At 48.8% G+C, this 10,797-nt stretch overlaps 6 protein-coding genes across 6 annotated transcripts; 2 read left to right on the forward strand and 4 right to left on the reverse strand.

Moving 5' to 3' along the window:
- The first annotated feature begins 693 nt into the window (after positions 1 to 693).
- ASPZODRAFT_126685 (hypothetical protein) lies at positions 694 to 1,641 on the forward strand. Its single transcript, XM_022721550.1, has one exon. The coding sequence runs from the start codon at positions 799 to 801 to the stop codon at positions 1,489 to 1,491; it is 693 nt and encodes a 230-aa protein (XP_022585270.1). The 5' UTR covers positions 694 to 798; the 3' UTR covers positions 1,492 to 1,641.
- Positions 1,621 to 3,169, reverse strand: ASPZODRAFT_255140 (hypothetical protein). The gene is made up of 4 exons (XM_022728007.1): positions 2,419 to 3,169; positions 2,204 to 2,349; positions 1,987 to 2,144; positions 1,621 to 1,917 (listed from the first exon to the last, which is right to left on the reverse strand). The coding sequence occupies exons 1-4, from the start codon at positions 2,710 to 2,712 to the stop codon at positions 1,751 to 1,753; spliced, it is 765 nt and encodes a 254-aa protein (XP_022585271.1). The 5' UTR covers positions 2,713 to 3,169; the 3' UTR covers positions 1,621 to 1,750.
- Positions 3,060 to 4,159, reverse strand: ASPZODRAFT_126693 (hypothetical protein). Its single transcript, XM_022721551.1, has 2 exons — positions 3,679 to 4,159; positions 3,060 to 3,602 (listed from the first exon to the last, which is right to left on the reverse strand). Exons 1-2 carry the CDS (start codon positions 3,963 to 3,965, stop codon positions 3,488 to 3,490), a joined length of 402 nt encoding a protein of 133 aa, XP_022585272.1. The 5' UTR covers positions 3,966 to 4,159; the 3' UTR covers positions 3,060 to 3,487.
- Positions 4,160 to 4,381: 222 nt separating this feature from the next.
- ASPZODRAFT_255053 (hypothetical protein) lies at positions 4,382 to 5,506 on the forward strand. Its single transcript, XM_022728006.1, has 4 exons — positions 4,382 to 4,400; positions 4,480 to 4,705; positions 4,809 to 5,268; positions 5,319 to 5,506. Exons 2-4 carry the CDS (start codon positions 4,686 to 4,688, stop codon positions 5,379 to 5,381), a joined length of 543 nt encoding a protein of 180 aa, XP_022585273.1. The 5' UTR covers positions 4,382 to 4,400; positions 4,480 to 4,685; the 3' UTR covers positions 5,382 to 5,506.
- A 124-nt stretch (positions 5,507 to 5,630) lies between these two features.
- On the reverse strand, positions 5,631 to 7,772 carry ASPZODRAFT_56036 (hypothetical protein; the record flags this gene model as incomplete). Its single annotated transcript, XM_022728582.1, has 9 exons — positions 5,631 to 6,005; positions 6,064 to 6,224; positions 6,284 to 6,787; positions 6,864 to 6,935; positions 7,002 to 7,025; positions 7,098 to 7,272; positions 7,339 to 7,390; positions 7,465 to 7,541; positions 7,614 to 7,772. The coding sequence occupies 9 exons, from the start codon at positions 7,770 to 7,772 to the stop codon at positions 5,631 to 5,633; spliced, it is 1,599 nt and encodes a 532-aa protein (XP_022585274.1).
- A 739-nt stretch (positions 7,773 to 8,511) lies between these two features.
- On the reverse strand, positions 8,512 to 10,552 carry ASPZODRAFT_54971 (hypothetical protein; the record flags this gene model as incomplete). Its single annotated transcript, XM_022728504.1, has 5 exons — positions 8,512 to 9,062; positions 9,119 to 9,417; positions 9,475 to 9,692; positions 9,749 to 10,352; positions 10,419 to 10,552. The coding sequence occupies 5 exons, from the start codon at positions 10,550 to 10,552 to the stop codon at positions 8,512 to 8,514; spliced, it is 1,806 nt and encodes a 601-aa protein (XP_022585275.1).
- Positions 10,553 to 10,797: the final 245 nt, after the last annotated feature.

Raw genomic sequence — 10,797 nt, forward strand, 5'->3', positions numbered from 1 at the left:
CTTGTATCCTGGCGGTCAACGAGTTCACGGAGGACTCCGGAGTGTTTGGTACTAATGGAGTAGTTCAAAGCACGGAGTCCTCCGAAGTGGCTATCATTATTTAGACTAAGTGGTCCCATTTCTCTGATTGATCAAGAATATATTAAACTATTGATTGTTCTAGACTAAGCTTAATCTATGCCTGTGCTATAATGAGTCACTAAGAACACCACAGCTAAAGGGTAATTATAGATATACTCCGCAACAGCTAGAAACTCTTAATGTTCTTAGATTTAAAATACAGTATGTACATCATGATTATTTTTGAAGAAGAATAATAAATGTCTATCTGCTTTTTGGAGATATTAGATACTTTAGGTATTTCACTCTGATACCTTCATCTCTATAACCAGCTCTGGTAAAGAAAGATCTTTCCCAGGCAGAAATGTTTCTTTGAATGAGTCAATTTGCCCCGGTTTTACGAGTATTTCGCCAATAGCATCGATTATGACTGCATTAAGTACTCATAATCAATATAGAAGGATTAATAATGCCTGAGAGCTTTTGTGTACTATAGACTGTATACTGTATGACTATCCGTTTTGGGTGCCCTCCAATAGAACTAGAATGCCAATCAAGGCATAAACCATGTCACGACAGAACGACACACTAAATAAATCAAGTCATTGTTTATGGATTAGAGTTTTCTTCTCTCCTGCTTACTTACTTGCGAGCATAAGTAGTGAAGTCAGTCTCCCGTCTTATATAGTATCGTGACCATTATTAGTGACTATCAGGAGTTCTCTCTTTCTTGCCACAATGGATCCTCATGCTGTACCGCCCTATGACGGAGACGAGGCTCCTCCGGCTTACTCTTCAGGGGCATCAACTGAATACAGTAGACCGCGAACTTCAGACCTTGCACTCTCCCCCTCCCAAACCAGTGTATCCAGCTTGAACGCAGACCTCCAAGTCCCATCTCGCTCCAGCCGCGTCACCTCTGGCTTCGAATACCCCCCGATCCTCTCCCGGTACGATATCTCCGAGTACCACTGGAAACAATTCTCCGCCGAAATCACAAACGGAGCAAAGCTGACGGGCCTCCAATGGACCTCGACGGTGGGCAAGGGACTGGGCGTCCTCGCCCTCGGGGGTTTTGTGATTGGATTCTTCAGCACCGTTCCCGCCGCGATTACGATCCATAACCTGCGTAAGGATCAGGAGAGGCAGAACCTCTCTGCCGCCACCACCATGGGTCTCCTCCAGAAGATCGAGGAATGGAATGGTCTCTTCTTCAAACCCCGGGGAGTGGTGGTCCGGCTGGAAATGCCGCAGAAGGGGTCCTCTCGCAGACGAAAAGAGGGCGAGGGACAGGGACAGACACATCAGGATGGAAGGAGGGGGAACAAGGAATCCGAAAGGGCTCGAATCGTGGTAGCTCCTTTACCGGCATCTGGGAGTCTCGAGAGTCAAGATGAGTGGGTTGGTGATCGGAAGCTTCGTGATATCTAAAGTCCTTTAGTAGTAATGATTCAATGGATAATGATGGGAAAGACAAGTCTCTGTGACAAAATGTAGCACAAGTCCTGAATTAGATTGATAAATTCCATATATCTTTGTATTTCCACTCGTCCCTGTCACATGATGGGCAAGTCACGCTCCCACCTCTTCTCTCTCTCCTCTATTCTCTCTCCTCTTCTCTCTCTCTCTCCTCCTTTCTCTCTCCTTCTTCTCTCCTCTCCTATCCTCTCGTCTCCATACCTAACCAATTCTATCTCTTAGCAGCGGCAACAGCAAACGCAGCTGCAGCCGCCACGTTCTCTGCATAGGTCAAATGCGCTGGGAGGATAAGGACGCCATCGTCACAGATATCATCGTCGACATGGCAGAAGGTATCGACCTTGGAAGAAGCAACATTTGACAAGGCTTGTCCGTCATCTAACAACCGTCAGTCATCAGTGCCCTCTCTCTCTCTCTCTCTCTCTCTCTCTCTCTCTCTCTCCTCACCTGGGTCGCCAAACAGCAGGACGCTGCTAATATACGCTGCAGTCGTGGCAGAAAGCGAGTTGATTGCGTTGTGCACAACCTGACATCCCTGCGAGTACCCAGACACGATCAACTTGGTGTCTGGGCAGTCGGAAACGGCACTCTCAATTTGTGATGCCCTATCCCCGGGACTGTGTCAGCCACGTTCTTTCAACATCAAGCAAAGCAATGGACATACATTTCTGCACTGGCAACAGCGCTGCCACCCTCCAGATACCCTTCCACGCTTGCTGCATAGTCGTTCACGCCTTGAATGGTGAGCGCAGATGAACCGATGAGATCCTCCAAAGCGATGAACAATGGAGGACCAACAAGTACGCCGACCTAGTATCCAAGACTGATTTAGCTTCTTCTTTTTCTTTTCTTCATACATCCAGGAAAGGGTGTAAGCACATTTCCAGGCTCAGAAGTCCCACGCGCGAAAATAATGGTGTAATCAGTGCACGTCTGGCCGAGTTCATTGTACGTCGTCGTGATATCCAGCAAGTCCGCCAGGAGCTCTTCGAAATCAGCGATCGTGTCGGTTACGTCCGTGATATCACCATCGATGTCTGGGAGATATTCGAGCAGGATGGCCAGAAACTCATTCAGGGCTGTTTCCCGCTGGACAATCGTGTTCGACGTTACGGTGCTCGCCATGGATATGGCGCCCAGAGCCAAAAACGAAGTCCAGCCCAGAATATGCATTGTGTGAGTGTAGAGGTATGGAATCGACTTTGTGAAGATTTACACAGAACAGCTGACAGTAGACATAATGGACTTGAGCTACATCTATCAGGTTATATGCTTTTTTCTCCTTTTCCAAGGAAAAAGAAAAAAACAAGACCATCCCTGACACGTGCTGACATGTGCCTGACCAGCATGACCTCTAGAATCACTAAACTCCAGACGACGTGGAAGATTCTCCCCCCTCAGATTGAGATTTGCGGGTGAAAATTTCCTAGAAGGGTGATTCCCAGGGGAGTATTTCTGCACTTCATCTTTCATACTATAAGATGTGGCTTTGTCGATCGATCTCATTGGGCATTTTTGCGGGGGGGGGGATGGAATGCGGGGGAACCGATGGGGAACAGCCGAGATGTTCCCCAGGAATTTGCATGTGTCGAGCATGGGGAACTCTGGCATCAAGCAAATCATGGGCCGTCCAGAGGAGTTACGTGACATTCTAGTGAGTTGTCCTCTCTCCGTGCCTGGGGGCTGCATCTATTCGAGACAAATAGCTGTACAGTCTGTCTTTTCTCCCCTGCTGTCTGCTCTGATCCGAGGATCAATATCTTCACATGCAACAAACATCGTTCAGGAACGGCACTAGTGTTCAAGGCTTGAACTTCTGGCTGGATCTATATACCTGAATCACTTTACTTTCAGGGGTTGAAGACGCTGAAGGGTTGGAAAACAGCAAAGTGGTATCATTGCATACTAGGAAAGAAGTTAAAGAAAAAGGAGGAGGAAGAAAAGGAGGTTAGCTTGGCTGGCTTGCAGTCCTCCGTGCCTCTACCTCCGCCTGAGCCTTCTTTATAATTTCCAAGACTTCAATATTCCGACGTACCATCGCCTCTGAGCGTTGTCCTTTATCTCTAGACACCTGTTAGTGTCTATTTTCACGAGGTCCAAGAAAGACGAATATAAAGGTGAGGAAAAGGAAAAACCAACCGTCGGTCCATGACCTCCTTCTTTGCCTCGAAGAGAGCCGCCTGTTGCTTTTCCGGACTCAACGCCTGGAAGGACGGCTTCGCCCGGATGCTCTTTTGCGCGTAATACACCGCAAGCCGATCACCCGTACGTGCGTTTTCAATGCAGCGCTCGGCCTCTGACCGCCGCTGCCGCCAGCGACGAGTCTTGACGGCCTCGAAGGCCTGCGACTGTTCCTGAATGGCCTTGCGGGGACGGGTCACGGCTGCAGCGCCGGGTTTCGGTCCACGGAACTTGCGAGGAGCCATACAACACACACAGAGAGAGGTAGTATCGGTATAGTACCAGTAAATTACAAAGAGTATAAAGGTATATATATATTTATATATATACAGGTGAGTAAATCTTCAAGGTGTTGGCAGTTCGTTAATAATGACAACTATTCAGCCAGGCTCAGTGGGGGAATAATGGGGGTTTTGCCTGTCCACCTAAACTGTTGACGCTCGCTTACCTGCATTACAGCGGGGTTGCCAAAGAACAACTGTGATGAGGTTTGTATATAAGACCGAAATTTCTATCGTTTTGAGAGTCAGTTAAATATGGATTGGCAGAGGTGCATCTGTTCTTCTGAGAAATTCATGTTCGAATCCATGTTCTTGAGCCTTGATGTGATCTTGCTGACTGTCTTAGCTCTGGAAGTCAACCCTAAGATTGAGTGTTTCACAGAAGAAGACAGACATTCAGTCAGTGTTCAAATCATCCATCTGATCTTTGACATATCGAGTCATGAATGAATTGGTTGAAGACTGACTCGTGATGCAGTGATCCAACTCCGATACAGATATCCATCAGAATGGCTGATCCTGGAATCAATAGACCTAGTCTCAGTCTCGGTTGAATAACCTATCATAGTGCCCATTTTCTTTCCAAGAGATACCTTGTCTACATTGCCTAGTGCAGTTGTATTCTATATCACCATTGTATGGTCTAGTTATATAATGACGTCATGGCAATGATCAACGATCAGCATGATCATCCAAGCCACAAGGTAATGATCAGAAGGCAATATCTTATTTGATAGACATGCGCATCATTCTGTCATACTGCGTGTATTATCTTGATTCCAAAACTAGAACTGATATAAGGCGAAGTCGACGTCATCACCGAATATATAGTCATATAAGCCATATCACCAGAACACAACAAACACACTTCAACAAACACACTTCAACAAACACACTTCAACAAACACACTTCAACAAACACACTTCAACAAACACACTTCAACAAGTACACAACAAATACATCCAACAAATACAACTATCCATCATGCCTTTCAGAAGTCACAGAAGCCGCAAAACCACCACCCGAACCACCAAGCCAAGTCTGATGACCCGCCTGCGTGGCCCCAACGCCCGTACAAAGACATACAAGACGACGACAACAACCACGACGTCCAAGTCCAACCGGCGCAGGGGCCAGAAGAGAGCCGACGAATCAGTTCTCCCACATCGCCATCATCACCAGAAGCGGAAGGTCACGCTGGGGGATAAGCTGTCGGGCGCGATGTTGAAGATGAAGGGGAGCTTGACGGGCAGACCAGGCGAAAAGGTATGCTTTAAATAGGTGACTGTCTGTTCTTCCTCTAATGAACCTTTCAGGCCGCTGGGACACGACGCATGCATGGAACGGACGGTCGAGGGAGTCATCGTCGGAATTATTAATTGGATTCAGGAGTTACCTGGTTATTGACGGTTGAATATTGTACCATAGCTGTATTATTATTTCCTATATATCAACGCAATCTCTCTCTCTCTGTGGGTGTGTTTGTCTATATATATCCTTGAGAGTTGCGCACAACGCCATGATATACCTAACCCGATGAATTTATGCCTAGAGGGGAGAAAAAAAAGAAACGAAAAACGTAAAGTGAATATAGAGAGGAGAGATAGTCCGTGGGTGAAAAAACCTTTTTAGACCTTCTCTGGTGAGGGCTTCTTCTTCCGGATATCCTTCCATCCCATCCCCCACGCGGTGAAGAACGAGGCGGCTCCTACAGCGGCAGCCATGTAGAACACGCGATCGATACTCTTGGCGTACGCAACCAGCACACCTTCAAGGGCGTCCTCGGACACGACCTCGCGGAAGGCGGTGGCACCCGCCGCGATGATCGCCTCCGAGTTTGCCGAGGGGGCGTACTGGGGGATCAGGGTCTTCAGACTGTTGTCGAAAATCACGTCGGCAAAGGTCAGGAAGATGGCGCCGGAGAAGGTCTGGGTGAACATGAGGATGGCCATTGCGATAGAGATCTGCTCGCGGGGCAGGGTATTCTGGACTGCAATGAAAGGCTTGTTCAGGTTAGCACTGATGCCTAGAGGGACCGTATCGATTAGAGCAGAGACGAACCGTTTGCATTCCAGCTCCTCGGCCGGCGCCCAGGAGGATCTGGTATCCAACCCATCGGGCAGTGGAGGTGTGCGGTGACCAGGTCGATACCAAACCATTGCCAATCGAGGAGGCAACGCCACAGAAGAGAGTCCAAGGGAGGTAGTAGCCCAGTTTGCCAGCTGCGACCCGTTAGCAGGGGAAAGGAATAAGTAAAAGGGATAAAAACGATTGCACATACTCAAAACTCCCGACATCACTGCAAACAACATCTGGGCCAAAATACTGGGGAGCATGTACACTCCGCTCATCATCGGGGACGTGTTCTTGATAGCCTGGAAGTACACGGGGACATAGTAGGCGGCACAGAGAACCATGGCAAAGATGCAAAACATCGTCAAACAGCTGGACCAGACGGGTCTCTTGCGGAGCATCGAGAAGGGGATCATCGCCATGTCTCCCTGACGGTACTCCCAGACACAGAAGAGGATGAAGGTGGCGCCCGCACCGCAGAATAACCCGATGACCGTAGAGCTGTTCCAGGCATACTGGTTGCCACCGTACTGCAGCGCCAGGAGGAGCTGGATGGCGGCAGGCGCGAAGAGGGCGAAACCAAGCAGATCGAGCTTCTTGTGAAGGACCCGGACGACGGAAAGCGGTGGCGGTTTATCAGCTTGGTCCGGGATGCGGGTAAAGATAATGATCGCTGCAACCACGGCACCGATGGGTAGATTGATGTAGAAGCCTGTGTTGGGAAACGTATGGGTCAGGTTTATGATATGATAGTTGATATGTTGATGCGAAGTAAGAGAAAGACTTACACCATCTCCAACTAACATATTCCGTGAATGCTCCACCGAGCAGGGGACCAAAGACGATACCCATCTGGGAGCCTATTGTAGAAGAATATCAATATACTGTCTGTCTGTCATTGGTGGAGTGACCTCTGAACAACTTACATCCCATCATAATACCCACGTAAACTGCAAGAAAAGAGTGTTAGTGAAGGTGTTCAGAAAAGGATAGAGAGATGTAATAGAACGTTTTTTCCGTACTTGGCGATTTCTGTAACGGGACTGAAGAGGTAATGATGGTCAAGCTGCCATTCATCAACCCCGACGAGCCTAAACCAGCGACGGCTCGCGCAATGATAAGCATGTTGGACGACGTGGCGATCGCGCAAAGAAGCGAGCCTAATTCAAAGACAAAGAAAAAAGCCAAGAAGGTCCACTGGGAGAGAGAGACCCGTCAGCACAAGCGCAACCGGATACCAAAGGCTACCTCCACCCGCCATACCTTGGATTTGAAGTTGTGGTAGATTCTCCCGGTGAGAGGCTGGAGAGAGGCACTGGAGAAAGTATGTGTTGGCACGTAAGACGGTTCGAATCCTCCCTTTTCAGAGATTCCCGAGAGTTTCCATACCTGGCAAGCTGGTAGGCACTGCCATACCAGCCAAGGTCTTCAAGAGAGTGAAAATGATCGGTGATCTTCGGCAGAGCCTAGATAGCTTGTCAGAGGTATTTCAAAACGAGACTTTCTTCTTTGTATAACAATCAACAGGTAGTACCCACCGTTACGATGATAGACATGTCAAGGAGGATAAGAAAGCAAACAAGTGTAACTGCAGCAAGGACCGAGAAGAGTTTGAATCCAGTGAGGTAAAAGTGATTGTCATCTTTAGGAGCGACAGCCTTGTCCTCGTCGCCTGTTGCATCAGGAGGGGCAGCCATAGCTGTATCTGGGGTCTCTGTTCCATCCGACATAACTGCCGCGTCCTCCATGGGGGTGTGTCTGATGACCTCCAGCTGTGAGACCGACAACGAACTCGATGAATCGGTTGCTTCAATACCCCCCTTTTTTTCCATGGTGAATAGCGGATTTGATTGACACAGACCGAGAATAAGTAGTATTTCGAAGACGGGATAAGATTCTGCAACCTGCTGAGCTAATGGCAGTTCCCCTCTGAGCTTCTTATGTAGTAAACGAACTGACCCATCGAAATTTCGGTCAGCAATAACATGCCGAACACCTGGTGATTAATCTCCGCCCCTAGAGCTGCCTAAAACCCTCATGAATCAAGTATCGGGATTCACTCCTCCCATCCCCCGAAATCCGATCACAGAGTGGGGGAAGGGCCGGGAATAAGGGCCCGGATCTTTGTTAGATCCGCGAACAAGCCAGCCCTGTGGCTCGAATGCCTTGTCTGGGCTGGCTATTGGAGCAAGCAGCCCTAGCTAGACCCAAGAACTTGGCCTATAGTCTTGCGTAATGGTGGGCTTGGTAGTAGTTATGCATCGGCGCTCGTATCGCCCGACGTGCCGAATACAGGAAGATGACTGCTCTGTGTAGTAATGAAGTAGATGAAAAAAAGAAAAATAAATAAATAAAATAATAAATAAAATAAAAGTTAGATGAATATGTAAAAGTCAGAAAAAGAAAAAAGTGATATTCAAAATTTAGAGAGCTTCGTCATAAGGAACTGAGAAATCCCATGATCCACGAATCATCGAGATTGTCCAACCACAATGTATCGGCCAGAAGAGGGTTTGCAGGGAGTGACTCATGAACCATGCCCTCTACTAATGTCGGCTCCCAGCCTTGCTTGAAGGAGTACAGCATTTTGAGGAGTTTGGATAGGAGTTCTGCATCTCCATCGCTCTGGTCCAAAGACATCTGTGCGGCCGTCTGCTCCACATCATGGATCATGCGGTTCAAGATGTCCACGAGGTTTGCTGTGTTTCGAGCCAAGTTCTTGTCCCAGGCCGGGTTGTTGAGGGTAGAGAGCCGGTACAAGTTGATCAGGGCGCGGGAGAATTGGAAATAGTGCAGAAGAGAGAGCGCACGGCGTTGGGAGGGGAAAATGGTCAGCCAGTGGTCGAACCAGCTCTTTATTGTATGCAAAGCCGTGCAAAGACTATCGAGACGTTGGAGGTCGGGACTCTTGGCCAGAAGCGGCGGAATGGAAAAGGACACTTCATGGATGATGAACTCGGTGCTCTGCACATATGGGAGGACAGTCTCTAAAATTTTCCGGAAATTCCATGTGAGACTTTAAGAGTGCTAGAATAACAACGACCAGAGGATTTCAGAAACAGGCAGGCTTGCTTACCATCTTGTTGCAGATATGTGGGAACTTTGCCTTTCACGACATTCAACTCTGTCCGTAGAGCCTGGAGATAGAATGGGCCTGCGGTGTAGTCATTCTCCCCATCGCGAACAATGCGACCGACTTTATCCATAATTAGGTGTAACCGAGTGATGACAACCAGAATCTCATCCCCTAGGCACTCCGGAGACTCGCTCAGCATCCGTAGACTTTCATCCATGTGGGGTGTCCACTGAAGGGGCTCGGATTTCTGAATACAAATAGCGAGGCTAGAGCCGCGAGCATCATTAGCTACAGATAGAAGCTTCTCTCCCCGGGAGGCCTACCAGGAACTGCATATATAGCACGCCAGGACTGCTCGTCGTTGTTCTGAGGTTCGAACCATGGTTGCACACGGCTTATAGCCGATGCTTTGCTTAAATTTGGCCAGTGGAGGTATCTCTCTTCGAGGAGGCTTGTTGAGGCCTAGATCACCAACGATCCCCATCGTCATATGAACATACAAGGAATAGAACGGCCCGACAGGAATGGAGTCCCTGCAGTGCTCACGGTTAGCACACATGTTTACAGCCAAGATCATAAGATTTCTAAATTATTGACTGACCATGCGAGGGCTATGAGAAGGCCGAGCAGCATGTCCATGCTCCGTTCATTTTCCACGAGTAACTTCTCATAGATCTTATATTTGACTTGGCTTCGGAGCGTCTCCTGTTGGGCAAGGGTTCTAGCCGACACTTGCATAATATTCAGCCATACGAAAGGTTTATTTTCCCAAAGTTGGTGCGCGGTCATCTCTGGCGGGATGTGAATGAGTGGGAAAAATTTCAACTTGTTGCTACGGAAGTGATCTAGGTATTCCTCTGCTTCATCAGGAGGAAGACAAGTTCCGACTGGGCCCGGGGAGTTTGAAGAAGTGTGCGGGTGTGAGTTTGTTGCCGATGGGGAGAGTAAACTCGATGTAGCGACATCTGGCCGTTGATCTGCCTCCCGTGGAAAACGATGCGAGTTGCTCCCATGCTGCTCATTGTTGTTCTTTGATGACCATTCTGCCGGCAGCGGCGGTCCAGAGCCGCTCAACTGCAGCATAGAGACAAGACTGTCGAGCTTAGCCTCTAGCTGGGACGTTTTGGAAGCCGACGAGCGCTTGGTCCCAGCCTTCCGAACCGTTGCAGACGGCCGGCACTCCTTGTTTAGCCGGTGACATCTTGGGGGAAATATCAGCCTATCTCTCTCTATCCATATAGGCTAGCAGGGCATCCATGTAACAAACCTTTCACATTCAGTACTACTGCCAGCAAGCAAAATACACTTACATTTGGCACGGGAGCAATTCGAGCAGGCCCGACCGTACGGAGCGGGAACCCCCGCTGCGGGTTTAAGCTGTGGGTGTCTGCTGGGGTTCATGGTGAAAGGAAAGGGGCTCTGCCGTCCGGAATTAGGGAGGAGTACTTCGTAGGGACTCCGTGCGAGAGACAGCAAGTCGGGCCGAGCGATAGATATTCAATACCTATGGGATATCCCAAAAGGAGTGTAGACACGGATTTGAAGTCGGGGTGGGAATCCCGGCGAGCCGGTGGCTGACTAAGACCAAAACAAGCGGGATTCGGGTTTAGAGGAGTTTAGATTCGCCAACCACGAAGGATTTGGAT

This window comes from Penicilliopsis zonata, assembly GCF_001890105.1.
Source record: "Penicilliopsis zonata CBS 506.65 unplaced genomic scaffold ASPZOscaffold_1, whole genome shotgun sequence".
In the NCBI taxonomy this organism is placed as follows: Eukaryota; Fungi; Ascomycota; class Eurotiomycetes; order Eurotiales; family Aspergillaceae; genus Penicilliopsis; species Penicilliopsis zonata.